A 12500-nucleotide genomic window follows, 5' to 3' on the forward strand; every position below is an offset into this window, starting at 1 on the left:
CGGAGTCAATTTCATCTCTTATGTAGACTTCCGAGAAATAATCATATTCCTCTAATCCTTCGTATTAGGTAGCTGATGTTGGGGAAATGCAGGGAAAGCTCATGAATCCCGAGCGAAGGGACTGAGAACATTTGAATCCGGCGCGGAATTGGAAGTGTCTCAGCGAGCGAGAGTGTGTAGTGGGAGTCCGTGTCGAAGCTCCTGTGGCCCCCTCCGTCGGCGAGATCATAAAGTAACTAAACGTGGAGATTTTTTAACTCGGTACTCGTTTAAAAATAAATATATTGTATTATCAAAAATTCCGTAAAATGTAATTTTTAAAATGATAAGATCGTGCCAAGTGGTATGGGATTTGTACTTTATACATTGGGTTTTTAGAAGAAGACACGCTTTCCTCCGTGATGTCGATTCCGCAATGAGCAAGGGTGCTCTCTCTCTCCCAGCTGATCGACGCAGTTGTGTGAACACCACGAACGGTAACAGGTAAATATCTCGAGTTGAACCTTTTAAATCGGTTATTTCCGAATAGTGTGTCGTCCGTTAGTGTCTTGGAACCTCCTCGGTGGTATTAGCAAGGCGTTTTGGGTGCGAGAGTAGGGTTTTATCCGAGAAAATGAGAGACGCCAATGTTGCACGGACGGGGTAGGGCTCAGCTAGCAGACGACGCACGCAAAGCCGGCTGCCCTTGCTGGACTCGAATTTGCCGTCTTGGGTATTTCCTGGCCTCTTATAATCGGTATTGGGAGACAGGTGGTAGGAGGTTATCGCTTGTTAGGTTCAGTTAACCCTTTATAGTTTGTTTTTAAGTAAGCGACGAATGTTACGTAAGCAGCGTTGTCAGTGTCTGGTCCTGGCTCACGAACACAGGTGGTTGACAGAAAATATAACTGAAACCCTTAACCATTCATAATACATTCAGAGTTAATGTACGGTAAGGTTCGGAAGCCTTTTGATATGCAATTGGCGGCGCCCGTAATTGTGACGTTGCGATAGTGATAGTGTCAAGTGTTTGATTCAGACGTTTTTATTTTATTAATCTGTTAATAGGATAAGCGTGAAAAAAGTGTGGTGTATGATGTCCATAAGTTAATTGAATGGCATGCTAAGACTGGTATATTGCATAATCATTCAGATTTTTAGAACTTCAGAATGAATAAAGTAGGCAAGTGTAGCAATTTGCCCTAAGCTAAGGTATCATGGTATGAATTCTTAATGTCTGCTGACAGCCTTAAAAGGCACAAATAGCTCATTACAACATAACCTTGGTCACTGTTACACAACTGTACATGTTGCAGAATAATAATTCCAGCACTAGGTCTGAGTAGCTTACCATTACCCTGAAGTTGGTAGCACTTCGCGTTTGTAGTAATTGTTACTAACCAACTTGCATAGTCTTTGAAAACAGGATTTCACTTGGTTTTGTACATGTATTATTCAGTCCAATTCCACTTGAAATTTTCATTGATGAAAAGTCATCAGTCTTGCATCTAACCTGACAGGTCTTCCATCTCGGGACGTTTCAAGTGAACATAAGTCTTTTTAAGAACACTTAAAACAGTCCTATTGGCTATAGAAAACTTGCCAGATATTTGTAGTAGTTCAAGTGCTGGCGGTGGACTGTTTTTTGGCATTTTAGGTGGGAGGACCATGGATCACACGTACTACTATGCTAATGCTTGTAGAATGCTCTAGTGATTTGCTGTTAAATAAGGAACAATTTTAGGGTCTACTGTATTCAATGTATGTGATGGTGCTAGTTTTAGCCTTTACTGGAACACTGAAGGTAGAGACCACATTGACTGAGACTTGCCCTCAGGCAGAGACGCATTCTTAGGTTCAAGAATTTCTTAATCCAATTTTGATAGTGTCTGCAGGCATTTGTAAACAAGCATTGCTCATATGTACTTGAAATCTACATTGTAGAGGCTTGGTGGCCCTTGTCAAAGCTGCTGAAATGCAGGGATGGCCAGCATCAGAGCAGTAATTTACCTTGCAAATCTTGCTGTAACAATTAGATAAGTTTACAACAAAATTGCAGAATTGCATTCATCAGACAAGTCCCAACTCTAATGAGCAAACAAATAGACTTGTCATAAACGCACAAATGCCTACAGAGATTGCTGTATAAACCAAAAGCTTTTCAAACTGTGGCTGGCTTTGGACCCCCAACTGATTGTTATATTTCCTTAAATGGTATATATACTTTAAATTTTCTCTTCCTCCAAACCATGTGAAGGACATAAAATTTGGTCTTGGCAAGATATTTGTATACTTACTGTAGGTGCTTTGTGAATGCAGTAATTTTGTTCACCTGCATTGCAGGATATAGAATGAGAATTTATTATTTACTGGTAATTCTTTATTGTACGGTGTACTCGCCAGTCTCTCCAACTCGACATCATCAAATTTCTCTAACAATCTAAGTTGCCTTGACTTTGGGAACTTCCAAGGGGAGGGTTGGGCTGAGAAACATTTTCACCTCATTATGCATGGCAAGATAGAGCTGAAACGCAGGATCATCAAGTGGACTTGGGCTGTGGGCGGGACTTTCTTTGATCTTTTTTTCTTTTATTTGTGGGGTTACGGATTAGTGTCTGTAGATTTTCTTTTACTGACTGCAACTTTTAGTCGTCTACAAGAATATCCTTGTATATTTGCCCTAGCTTAGAGGGTCTATACTGTAAAGATTAACCAATTTTCTCAAAGTATAGTGTGGGTTAACATATACTTTCACCAATTACATTAGTTTTGTATGTGATCTTTGTTTGCATATTGATTGATCTACAAGTGCTTAGTCATCAAGGAGCCATTGTGTAGGCCAATGTGACTTTGCCTGATTTCCCCTTTCCTTTGAGTTTTTGGAAAGACATTTTTCTATTGATGGTAATATTGATATTACTATTGACATTATAATAATCAGTGTCTCTAACAACGATAGTATTGTTAACAGAACTAATAGCCATTAAAATAGAAGATCTTTCCATAAAACAAGAAGGGTAAACTGGTAAAAGAGAGGTAGGAATGGTAATTGACTAATTGGTGACTAAGCATTTGTGGTCATTCATCTGTGTTAGCAAATTAATAAACCAAAATCATAATCGACAGGGAAAGTATTTTTGTCATCCTGGCATCTAATAGGCTGATTTGTAAACCTCGTGTAGTTTTCTTTAATAAGAAACCTGTTCAAGAAACATCCTGGCACATGCAATAGGGCACTGTAATTGTTCATTTAATATCTTCATTTTGATTTATAACTTCTCTTGCTGAAGAAAAAATGCCTTTGAATTTGCATGTGCATTGATTTCTTGTATTGCGCTATATAACCTCTGGAAACTTAATTTTATACAAGGCTTTCTACTTGTATGATTATTAGGAGGCATTTTGTCAAGCATTGCAATTGCTTTTGCTCTTCCTGCTTCAACAGAAAACAGCAGATCTCCATTTATAGTCTGACAAAGCTTGGATTCTTTATTTTTTTTTTATAAATTGCTAAAAAGGTAGATTGATTTTTTTCTAGATATTTTTATTTTCCTTTAAAATGATAATCTGTTTTTCATTTAAAGATTAACCAAAGATTGTGGTAAAACTAGCCTGTATAATTACAATAAACTCCAGCAACCCTGCAAGACCTTTACGCCTATGGTTCTTGTATAAAAGTCAATAACTTCATGCATATTCTGGCAATACAGAACCCAGACATGTTCCTTGTTTGACAAGTAGTCAGGAAGGTCACACTTTAAAGGTTAATCTTTGGTAAATATGTGGCTGAGGATTGTTGGCTTTCGATGGAGTGCATAAGGTGATGAGGTCATGAAAACAGTCCTTGCAGGGTAATTGTCAAGGTTTAGCTCCATAGATTGTACAGGCTAACAGTAACATATTAGTATAGCTTTTAAATCAGGCTTACATAATGTATGGGGCATTTTTAAAGGTAAAATTTGGAGGGTTCATTTGGTCTTATGAATTATAATCATGGTTAACTTGGCATTTGGTATTTTTATATATATATATATATATATATATATATATATATATATATATATATATATATATATAAATGGGCAATAGCAGTGCAGTTTATGGAGTGCTGAAGGCTTACACTGTACATATAATTTTCTAGATTGTGTTAGTAAGAAGACCTGTCTGTCTTTACATTTTAGATGTTATTTTGCTTTATTATAGTTCCCTTTTTGTCCCTTGTCTGTCAAGGTTACAAGAGGAAACTGCAAATGATTAGGCGATTCAAATTATTGAAATTCTTAAGTTATCTTGGCTACCTCTGTAATTGTATAATGAAGGATAATCACTTGTAGAAATACACTTGCTTACTGCTTAGCCTAGGTTTGGAAATGTGTTAGAAATTTTCCTAGTTCATTTCTCAATGATGCAGTTTTATTTGAATTAATGAAAGGCAGAACTGAATGGCAAAAAATCTCTTGCACTTAGTTTTGTGCAGTTATGTTAGTTCTAGTTGCAAGTAAGTGTATCAGGAGGAAAAAATAGAATGACAGTATAAAAGGATTATCTACTTATTACTTGATGCTGAAGCTGTATCCCTGTGTATAAATGGTGGTGTTTTATCATAAAAACAAATTTCAGTAAAATAAATTTAGTGTGTATATATATACATACATACATACACTAATTTTTTTTAAGGTGTAGATCAGGGTGAAACTTTCGTACACCAGAAAATTTTGTGTATATACATAAATCCTTTGTTAATATTGCTGGACAGAATTTTGTTTCACCGTCGCATAGCTAATCAGGCAATCTAATAATACAGCTGTGTTTCAATGGTCTACTCCATTCAAGGGTTGAAATGTGCTTTTCCAGAGGAGTGCTTCTTTTTACCAAAGAGATCAAATTTAGGCAAATATTGAATTAGCCTAAAGTGAGTGACTTACTCAGATGCTTATATAGAAAGTAATGGGGAAAGTTTTCGATTTGTAATGAAGTTAACAAGACTACTTTAAAAGTGCACTAGTATGCAAGTCATAAAGGTCAGTGTGAAGTTTAAAGGTTATTGACCTTAAAGCCTATTAATTCATGAGAAAATCTTTATGAAAATGGATTTAATTGGATTGCATTTAGAAGATATGATTCATATTGATAAAGTTGATAAAGATGTACTTAGTCCATACTTCTGAAATCTATATTGTTTATCTCTGTCAGGACCAGTATACAACAATTATTTTACATAGCCAAGACTTTACTACCCATTTTGAAGTCAATGGTATCTAGAGAATCTATGAGCCATTAAATATTACCTCCAAAGTTTTCAGTAGTTTTGAGAAAGCTATAAAAAAAAAAAAAAAAAAAAAAAAAAGATAAAGATGGCTGAATTTTACTTCACCCATTTAAGTCTGAGCTTGTATACAATCTATGATAGTAACTGCACAGAATGTGATTATTCTAATTAATGTAGATATGCAGATCTATCTAGTTTGGTAGCAAGATATTTTGGTGGGTTAAGCAAGGTTATTATAATGTTTAGCTGTTTCAGTGTAAATGTAACCATGGTAAAGGATCAACATGCTAACTAGTGTCACAGATAGATATTAACACAGTGGTCAATTAAGGAATTGTAGACAATTTGTTCTTGATATATCATAAGTTAGGTTGCTTACCTTTATCCACTGATTTTGTTTCAGTGCTAAACCCAAACAATAAAATGAAATACAGCATGAGTTGCTAATACTTGTAAAACCTGTTTGAGGAGGAGAATTCATTACACAAGTTTTATATAAAGGCAAAATCATAAAATCCTAATAATTATCTTTAGCATAAAGAATGTAACCAATCACTGCAACATGTCTGAATGTTCAAAATTGTTTTAAACCATTGTTATGAAGGCTAGTGCATGATAGGTCAATGATGGGATTTCTTATTATACTGCCATGTTAATTTGGCTGAACTTTTTATTGTTTGAATGTGTTGGAAGTCTAGAGCTGTGTACCTATTTATAATGTAGTAACATGGTGAAAGTTTTTTTTTTTTTTCCGGAGGCTTACAAGAAGTAGAGTAATAAAGTACTACTTATTTCAGATAAGCAATGGCTCCCCCAGTGTATGGTGATCTCGGCAAGTCCGCCAAGGATGTGTTCGGCAAGGGATACCACTTTGGCGTGCTCAAGTTGGAGTGCAAGAGCAAAACCAACACTGGTGTCGAGATCAACGCTGGTGGCACAAATGCCCTGGAGTCGGGCAAGGTCGCTGGAAACCTTGAGACCAAGTACAAGGTGAAGGAGCATGGTGAGTGATGAAGAACTCTCTTGTTGGAAAGCTGTATAGCTGATTTGTGATATTTAAATTCTCTTCTCTATATGACTTGTTTATTGTAGATTTTTTTAAATCCAGTTAACTAGATATTGTTGCCTATAAAATAAATTTATTGGGTTTTGGCTAAGACACTGCAAATTTGCTTATTTATTGAAAAAAGGATTGTAAATATACTGAATACAATTAAAAAAGCATTAAGATTGTCAAAGCTCACTTTTTTGGAATAGAATTGATGTATTATTAAAAATATTGTGCTAGTTACTTTTAACTCCTTCACGATGGGTCACATCTCTAGATGTCATAAACCGCTCAAAATGTGGCACGTCTCTAGATGTCATAAACCGCTCAAAATGTGGCGTGCGGCTGTTTGCCGCAGCGGCGCAACAAAGTGCTACGAGGCGGTGATTTGGCTTGATGTACCAAACTCCCACGCTCAAAATCGGCGCGTTGCCATTGATCGCCAGAGCATAGTTTTTTGTTTTTTTTTGGTTTTCTTCACCCGTCACCAAGGGGTTAATAATATAGGTGAAGGCAGGATTGTAAATGGAAATTCATTTAAGAAATTGATAAATGTTTTACTACTTTTGCAGGCCTGACCTTCACTGAGAAGTGGAACACAGACAACACCCTCAACACTGAGGTTGCCATTGAAGATAAGGTTGCCAAGGGCCTCAAGCTGGTCCTGAACACCACCTTTGCCCCCCAGACTGGCAAGAAGTCTGGAGTGCTCAAGTCCACTTACAAGACTGATGCCCTCTCCGTCAACCTGGACTCCACCCTGGACCTGGGTGGCCCCGTCGTCAATGGTGCTGCAGTTGCCAGCTACAAGAACTGGCTGGTTGGCTACCAGATGTCCTTCGACACAGCCAAGTCGAAGCTCACCAAGAACAACTTCGCTGTTGGCTTCACCAACCCCGACTTCATCCTCCACACATATGCCAACGATGGTGCTGAGTTCGGTGGCTCCCTCTTCCACAAAATCAGCCCTGAGCTGGAGGGCGCTGTGGACCTGTCATGGGCCGCTGGCTCCAACACCACCCGCTTTGCTATTGGCTGCAAGTATGCCCTAGACAAGGATGCTGCTCTTCGAGCCAAGGTGAACAACTCTTCACAGGTCGGCTTGGGCTACCAGCAGAAGGTCCGTGATGGCATCACCCTCACCCTGTCCACACTCATTGATGGAAAGAACTTCAACCAGGGAGGCCATAAGGTTGGCCTGGCCGTGGAACTGGAGGCTTAAAGTGGCGGGGCGGCTGTTGATTCAAGGTCTTTGGGCATCACCACGTGACACCTTGCACTGGAAATGGGAGTCGATGGGACACTGGGCTCTCCGCAGGAACAGACTGTGTGGCCAAAGGTGGAAGGAGCCACCTTGAGTGACGCAGGGAAGTGTCCACAAAACGCCAAGTCATAGATTCCAGTAGTGTAAATGAGCGTTGTATATTACATAATGAGCGTCTGTACATTATCCAAGATTTTTATCCTCAATGGTTGGCAACTGCAGCAAGTTGCAAATTTTGGTTTGCAGCTTAATTTTGTCTTAATAATTCCTCCTTAAAATAAATGAAAACAGAATAAGGAATTTTGATTTCACCAACACCTTATGTGGCAATAATTTTAACATATGTAAATGGATACTGTAGATGTAGGGAAAGGGTACAGATAGGGAACAAAAATGACAACAAGGGAAATGAAAATAACTTGTTGGAAGTTGTCCCTTGATATAGCGAAGACAAAACTCTTTTCATTACGGAAATGTGTGTGTGTGCAGATGAGCTGGCTCTCTGTAGGTTAAGACAACTGGTGTCTTGGCGAAAAATTCAGGGTTTTGGCCATTGGTTGATGAAAATGTCTGTTACTGCTAATTGTTGCCTCCTCGTGCTGTTCATTATTTCTAGTTTCATTAGCAAGAGCAACAAAGATGTTTTTATTTTTGTTGCCTTTTGTTTTTATAAAAGCAGAACTTGAGTAAAATGACTGCAGTAAAACCAAAGCTACGTTTAACTTAATTACGGGTAGGTTGCTAGTTTGGTCCACAGACCGTTGCATTTCACTAGATGAAAACTTCCTTTCAAAGAAGTACAAGGTAGACGGTTTATGCTCATAATGTCTTGTCTATAAAATTATGTATATCATTTTGTTGAATGCTGAACTCCCAAGTATTGTGTACAAAATCATATTCGGAAGTCTTAAGTGTGCAGACCTTGATATGCATGCGTTTAGTACATTTATTAGTCATGAGAATCTCTCTGTAAAAAGACAACCCATTGGAATTGTATAAAGGCATATATCCTAAAGAAGAACTTTTATTAGCCAGAGTAATTAGTCAAGTAATCAGCAAAAGTTAAATGAGGAGAGCGACTATGGTAAAGCAGGCATACAAGTCTTAGTGATAGTCATGTTTTTGCGTTTCAGGTGTAATTAGTATTTAGAAACTATATTGGATTTTGAAAGATTAGCTAGTAAATGTTCTGAAACTTGGGCCACATTGCTATGTTCATCATTGCCGTGGGGGCCCATGTAAGGATCTACTTGCCTTAATCGTTAACTCATTTTTACCCTCTTCTCTTCAAAACTGTTATAATGCTGTATGACCTCTGATGTCTGGCACATTTATTTTTGATCATTGACCATTCTGGAAATCCACAACATCGCCTTGTGAAGCAAAAAACTTTTTACCCGGGGGTTCGCCCCAAGCCCTACCCAATCACTATATTTTGGATACGCTGCAAATGACCTTAGGTGTTGACACGGCAGAAAATAAACAACATATGGTGAGGTTACGTAGACTGCCATTCTAGTCAAGATATGATGTGTTCTTAAGGAGAAAGTTTTCTGTCAAAACCTGTTTACAACTTTGCCTAATTACAGGTACTGACAATAGAAGTATATGTACCAAAAGTGACGAAAAAAATGGTCACGAGAAATAAAGTTACCTTTACCAGAAGTAAATACAATACCCATCGGATTCTGAAAGTTATCTACAAACATAAGACCCCCCCAATCCCTTGCCCGTTGTTGTCGTGGGGGGGCTTAGGAGGCGGAGACTGGGACTCAATGCTGGGGGAACTCCCCAATCTTGGGACTCTGTCCTTTCACCAACCCCTTCTACTATCCACTTCCTAAGGTGTGAGAGCCGGGGTGAAAGGATGAAAGGCTGACTTTGTGCCAGTCCTGAACGGCCTGAGGGAGCCATGGGCACGGTATTCCCCTGCTTTAGTTGTCTAGCCCTTACCCCTCAAGCGACCCTGAGGGGTGGACCGTTTCTCTCCCCAACATACTCCAGGCTTATCATGGCCAACAATGAATAACCATTAACCATACCATTATTAGAGGCAATGAGGCTTGCCTCTTCATCAAATAGCTCCACCAATTCAAACTCGCCCGATTCCCTGACCCCAGGCTCTCCTTTGACCACGGCTCTGAACACTACAACTAATACCCCCTCCTCAATGCTGACTAGTACAGTATCCACCCTAATCAACACCCCGGGAGACATTTCTACTCCAAACATGCTCAACTTCAACAACTATACCCCCACAACCTTCTTCATCAACCACCCCATCCTCCCTTATTACTACCTTACAACCTTATTGTCCACCTCCCCATAACACTACCTCCCTCAACACTACTCCCTTTTCCACATGCCCCCGTCCTTCTACTACCCCCATCTCTACAAAAATTTTAAATAATCTATTTAGCCCAGCCAAATGGGACCGATTTTTCATGATCCCTACCACAACTCACACTTTCTGCTTTGACAACCTGTTTTCATTCCTCAAATGCATATACATCCTTCACTTGATCTAACCCCTATACATTACCTTACCCAACCTTAACCCATTTACTCGTCAATTCCTTTGCCCAACTTTGACAACTAATCACTAACTCAACCACCCTTCACTACCATTTACTATAGTGCTACATGACCTTAGATGTCTAGCACATTTATTTTGCTTTTAACCATTAGCCATTACAAACATAAGTCGCAAATGTTTTCCAACTTTGTCTTTTACACGGAAAGGCAAGTCAAATAGCAAAAAGTATGAAAAAATGGAAATGCATGAAATAGCATGTGTATGGTTATACACCTACTTATGAATTGCTATTACAGACACGTATTCAAACATTTAAAGGAATGTACATTAATTAGAAACATGATCAAAAATATTTTATACGCAGAAGACATCTACTATCTGAATGAAGAGAGAGATTCATAACTTTGTAATTACATACATCATGATCATAAGGACAACCGATGATGTAATTTTGCATGGTCTTTTCTTCTTTACTGTTCCTTTTCTTCATCCCCTTGTTATGTCCAATTGTCCTAATCGTTAAACACAATTTTGCCGCTTTCGCCACAATACTTTATCATAATGCTCCCTACTCCCTTAACTCCTTCCCCTCCAAACAACCTTTACCTTATATTCCACCCCATCAGCTCCTCTCCACGTTATCACTGCTATACTACCCTGTAGTACTGTTCAACTCCTTCCTAACTCTTTTCGTTACTCTACCTTACCATAGCACCACATGACCTTTGATATCTTATAGCACTTCCTTACCTGCGGGCTTTAACCCAAAGCCTCACGCTATACCTATATTTTGAAGACGCCACTGATGACCTTAGATGTTGACGCGGCAGAAAGTTTATAATTAGTAAGTAAAGAAAGAAAGAAAATATAATTTGGTAAGTGCATACTTCAGTATCGGCAAATTCAATATGAAACCTACACTAACAAGAAATTTTATTTAATCTGATAACCAGAGAGTAAGCGCAGACGTGGATGATTAATTTTTTTTTTTAGAATGCAACGAAGGCGGAGGGATGGGCATGTCGAGGGCATGCACAAATAACCAGAATGTGATAAGGGTATGGAGTATGAGTGGTTAGAATGTCGGACTCGAAGACTAGACGAAAATCTGAGTTCAAGAGTTCGAGTCCTCGGCCGGCACGTTCTTCCCCAGGGCAAGGAACTTCACCACCATTACCTACAGGTAACTCGGACAGGGATACGTGAAGCCACAGCTAGCAGGTGGTGGATGTAGATTTCAAGCACTTACTGCTTGCACCACGCAATGCTGACCAAAAAAAAAAAAAAAAAAGTCATGGTCAATGGTCAAGGATCATCTGTCTACTATAGTACACCCGGAATAGCGTAAAGGATCTCGTCACTTGGCGACATTAGCAAAAGAATTGCTGCGTTGCGCGTGGTCACGAGATACGTATAAGGTCATTGGTCACAGCTGTACAATTCTGAACTATCTGTTCTTGACGACGATGATGGAGATATTCTTCAAGTTAGGACGGCGGGGCGGGGGGGGGGGGGGGGGGGCTTCGTGATTAAACAAGTTTATTTCTGGTTTTAATATAAGTGCCTATTTCGACATTAAAACTAAAGTGAAAAGCGGCAATCACTTACGTGGACTTATATAATGCTTGATAGATCAAACATTAGAAGTGACAAACAAACCTGCTATTTAAATATGGAGAAACTGAAGTTGACAATAACATTCAACGGGGGCAGAAATATTTCTAGAATTTTAGTTAGCTGACATTAATGGGTTTCTTAAAAGTAGTTACGAGTGACAGTTTCTCTTCAAGTTTTATGTTTTCAGAATTCTACCCGTTCAGCCCTTTGCCAAAATAGTAAAACAAAAATAATATCTGCTCATAGGACCACAAACTGGTTGGTACATAACATACCCATCTCATTTCCCAACATGTTTCAGATCCTCCCACTCGAAATAACATGTTTCAGATCCTCCCACTCGAAATATCCTGCGTCATCATTGAAAACTGAGATGCGTGATTGAAATACACGCATCGAATTTTCGTGTTTCTAAACAAAATGTTCATGAGACTTCATCGTTTCACGAATCATACGCAGATACAGTGTACTTCACATTGTAAGGCCTCTTCTTAACGCATTAGCTAGGGGACCTGTCTGCCTGTTGACATCCCCCAGCATTATTTTTTTTGTATTTACACTGGAGTACTCGCATTATTATCATAAAATTGTTTATTTTGATATCTGTTTTTATTGAATAGTTCCCAACATCATTTGCACAGTAACAAAAGTGATAAAAGCTATTCGTCAAAATAAGATAGACTTTTTTCCAGAAAATCGTCAAAGAGGTCGTACAATAGTATTCTTAAAGACATTAGGCCACGAATCCATACCAATAGCTGTCTGCAATCAAGTATTACACTACGTG

General features: G+C 38.7%; 2 protein-coding genes across 2 annotated transcripts in view; both read left to right on the plus strand.

Annotated features, from left to right (window-relative positions):
* The first annotated feature begins 360 nt into the window (after positions 1–360).
* LOC125039434 (voltage-dependent anion-selective channel-like) lies at positions 361–7853 on the plus strand. Its single transcript, XM_047633355.1, has 3 exons — positions 361–483; positions 6046–6251; positions 6869–7853. Exons 2-3 carry the CDS (start codon positions 6053–6055, stop codon positions 7516–7518), a joined length of 849 nt encoding a protein of 282 aa, XP_047489311.1. The 5' UTR covers positions 361–483; positions 6046–6052; the 3' UTR covers positions 7519–7853.
* Positions 7854–11176: 3323 nt separating this feature from the next.
* The window catches only part of LOC125039284, a 14396-nt gene continuing 13072 nt past the window's right edge, over positions 11177–12500 (plus strand). Inside the window, exons 1-2 of the mRNA XM_047633120.1 lie at positions 11177–11279; positions 12173–12191. Of these exons, the coding sequence (XP_047489076.1) occupies positions 11177–11279; positions 12173–12191 (122 nt within the window). The remainder of the gene's footprint in view (positions 11280–12172; positions 12192–12500) is intronic.

The sequence above is a fragment of the Penaeus chinensis genome, chromosome 27 (genome assembly GCF_019202785.1).
Source record: "Penaeus chinensis breed Huanghai No. 1 chromosome 27, ASM1920278v2, whole genome shotgun sequence".
In the NCBI taxonomy this organism is placed as follows: domain Eukaryota; kingdom Metazoa; phylum Arthropoda; class Malacostraca; order Decapoda; family Penaeidae; genus Penaeus; species Penaeus chinensis.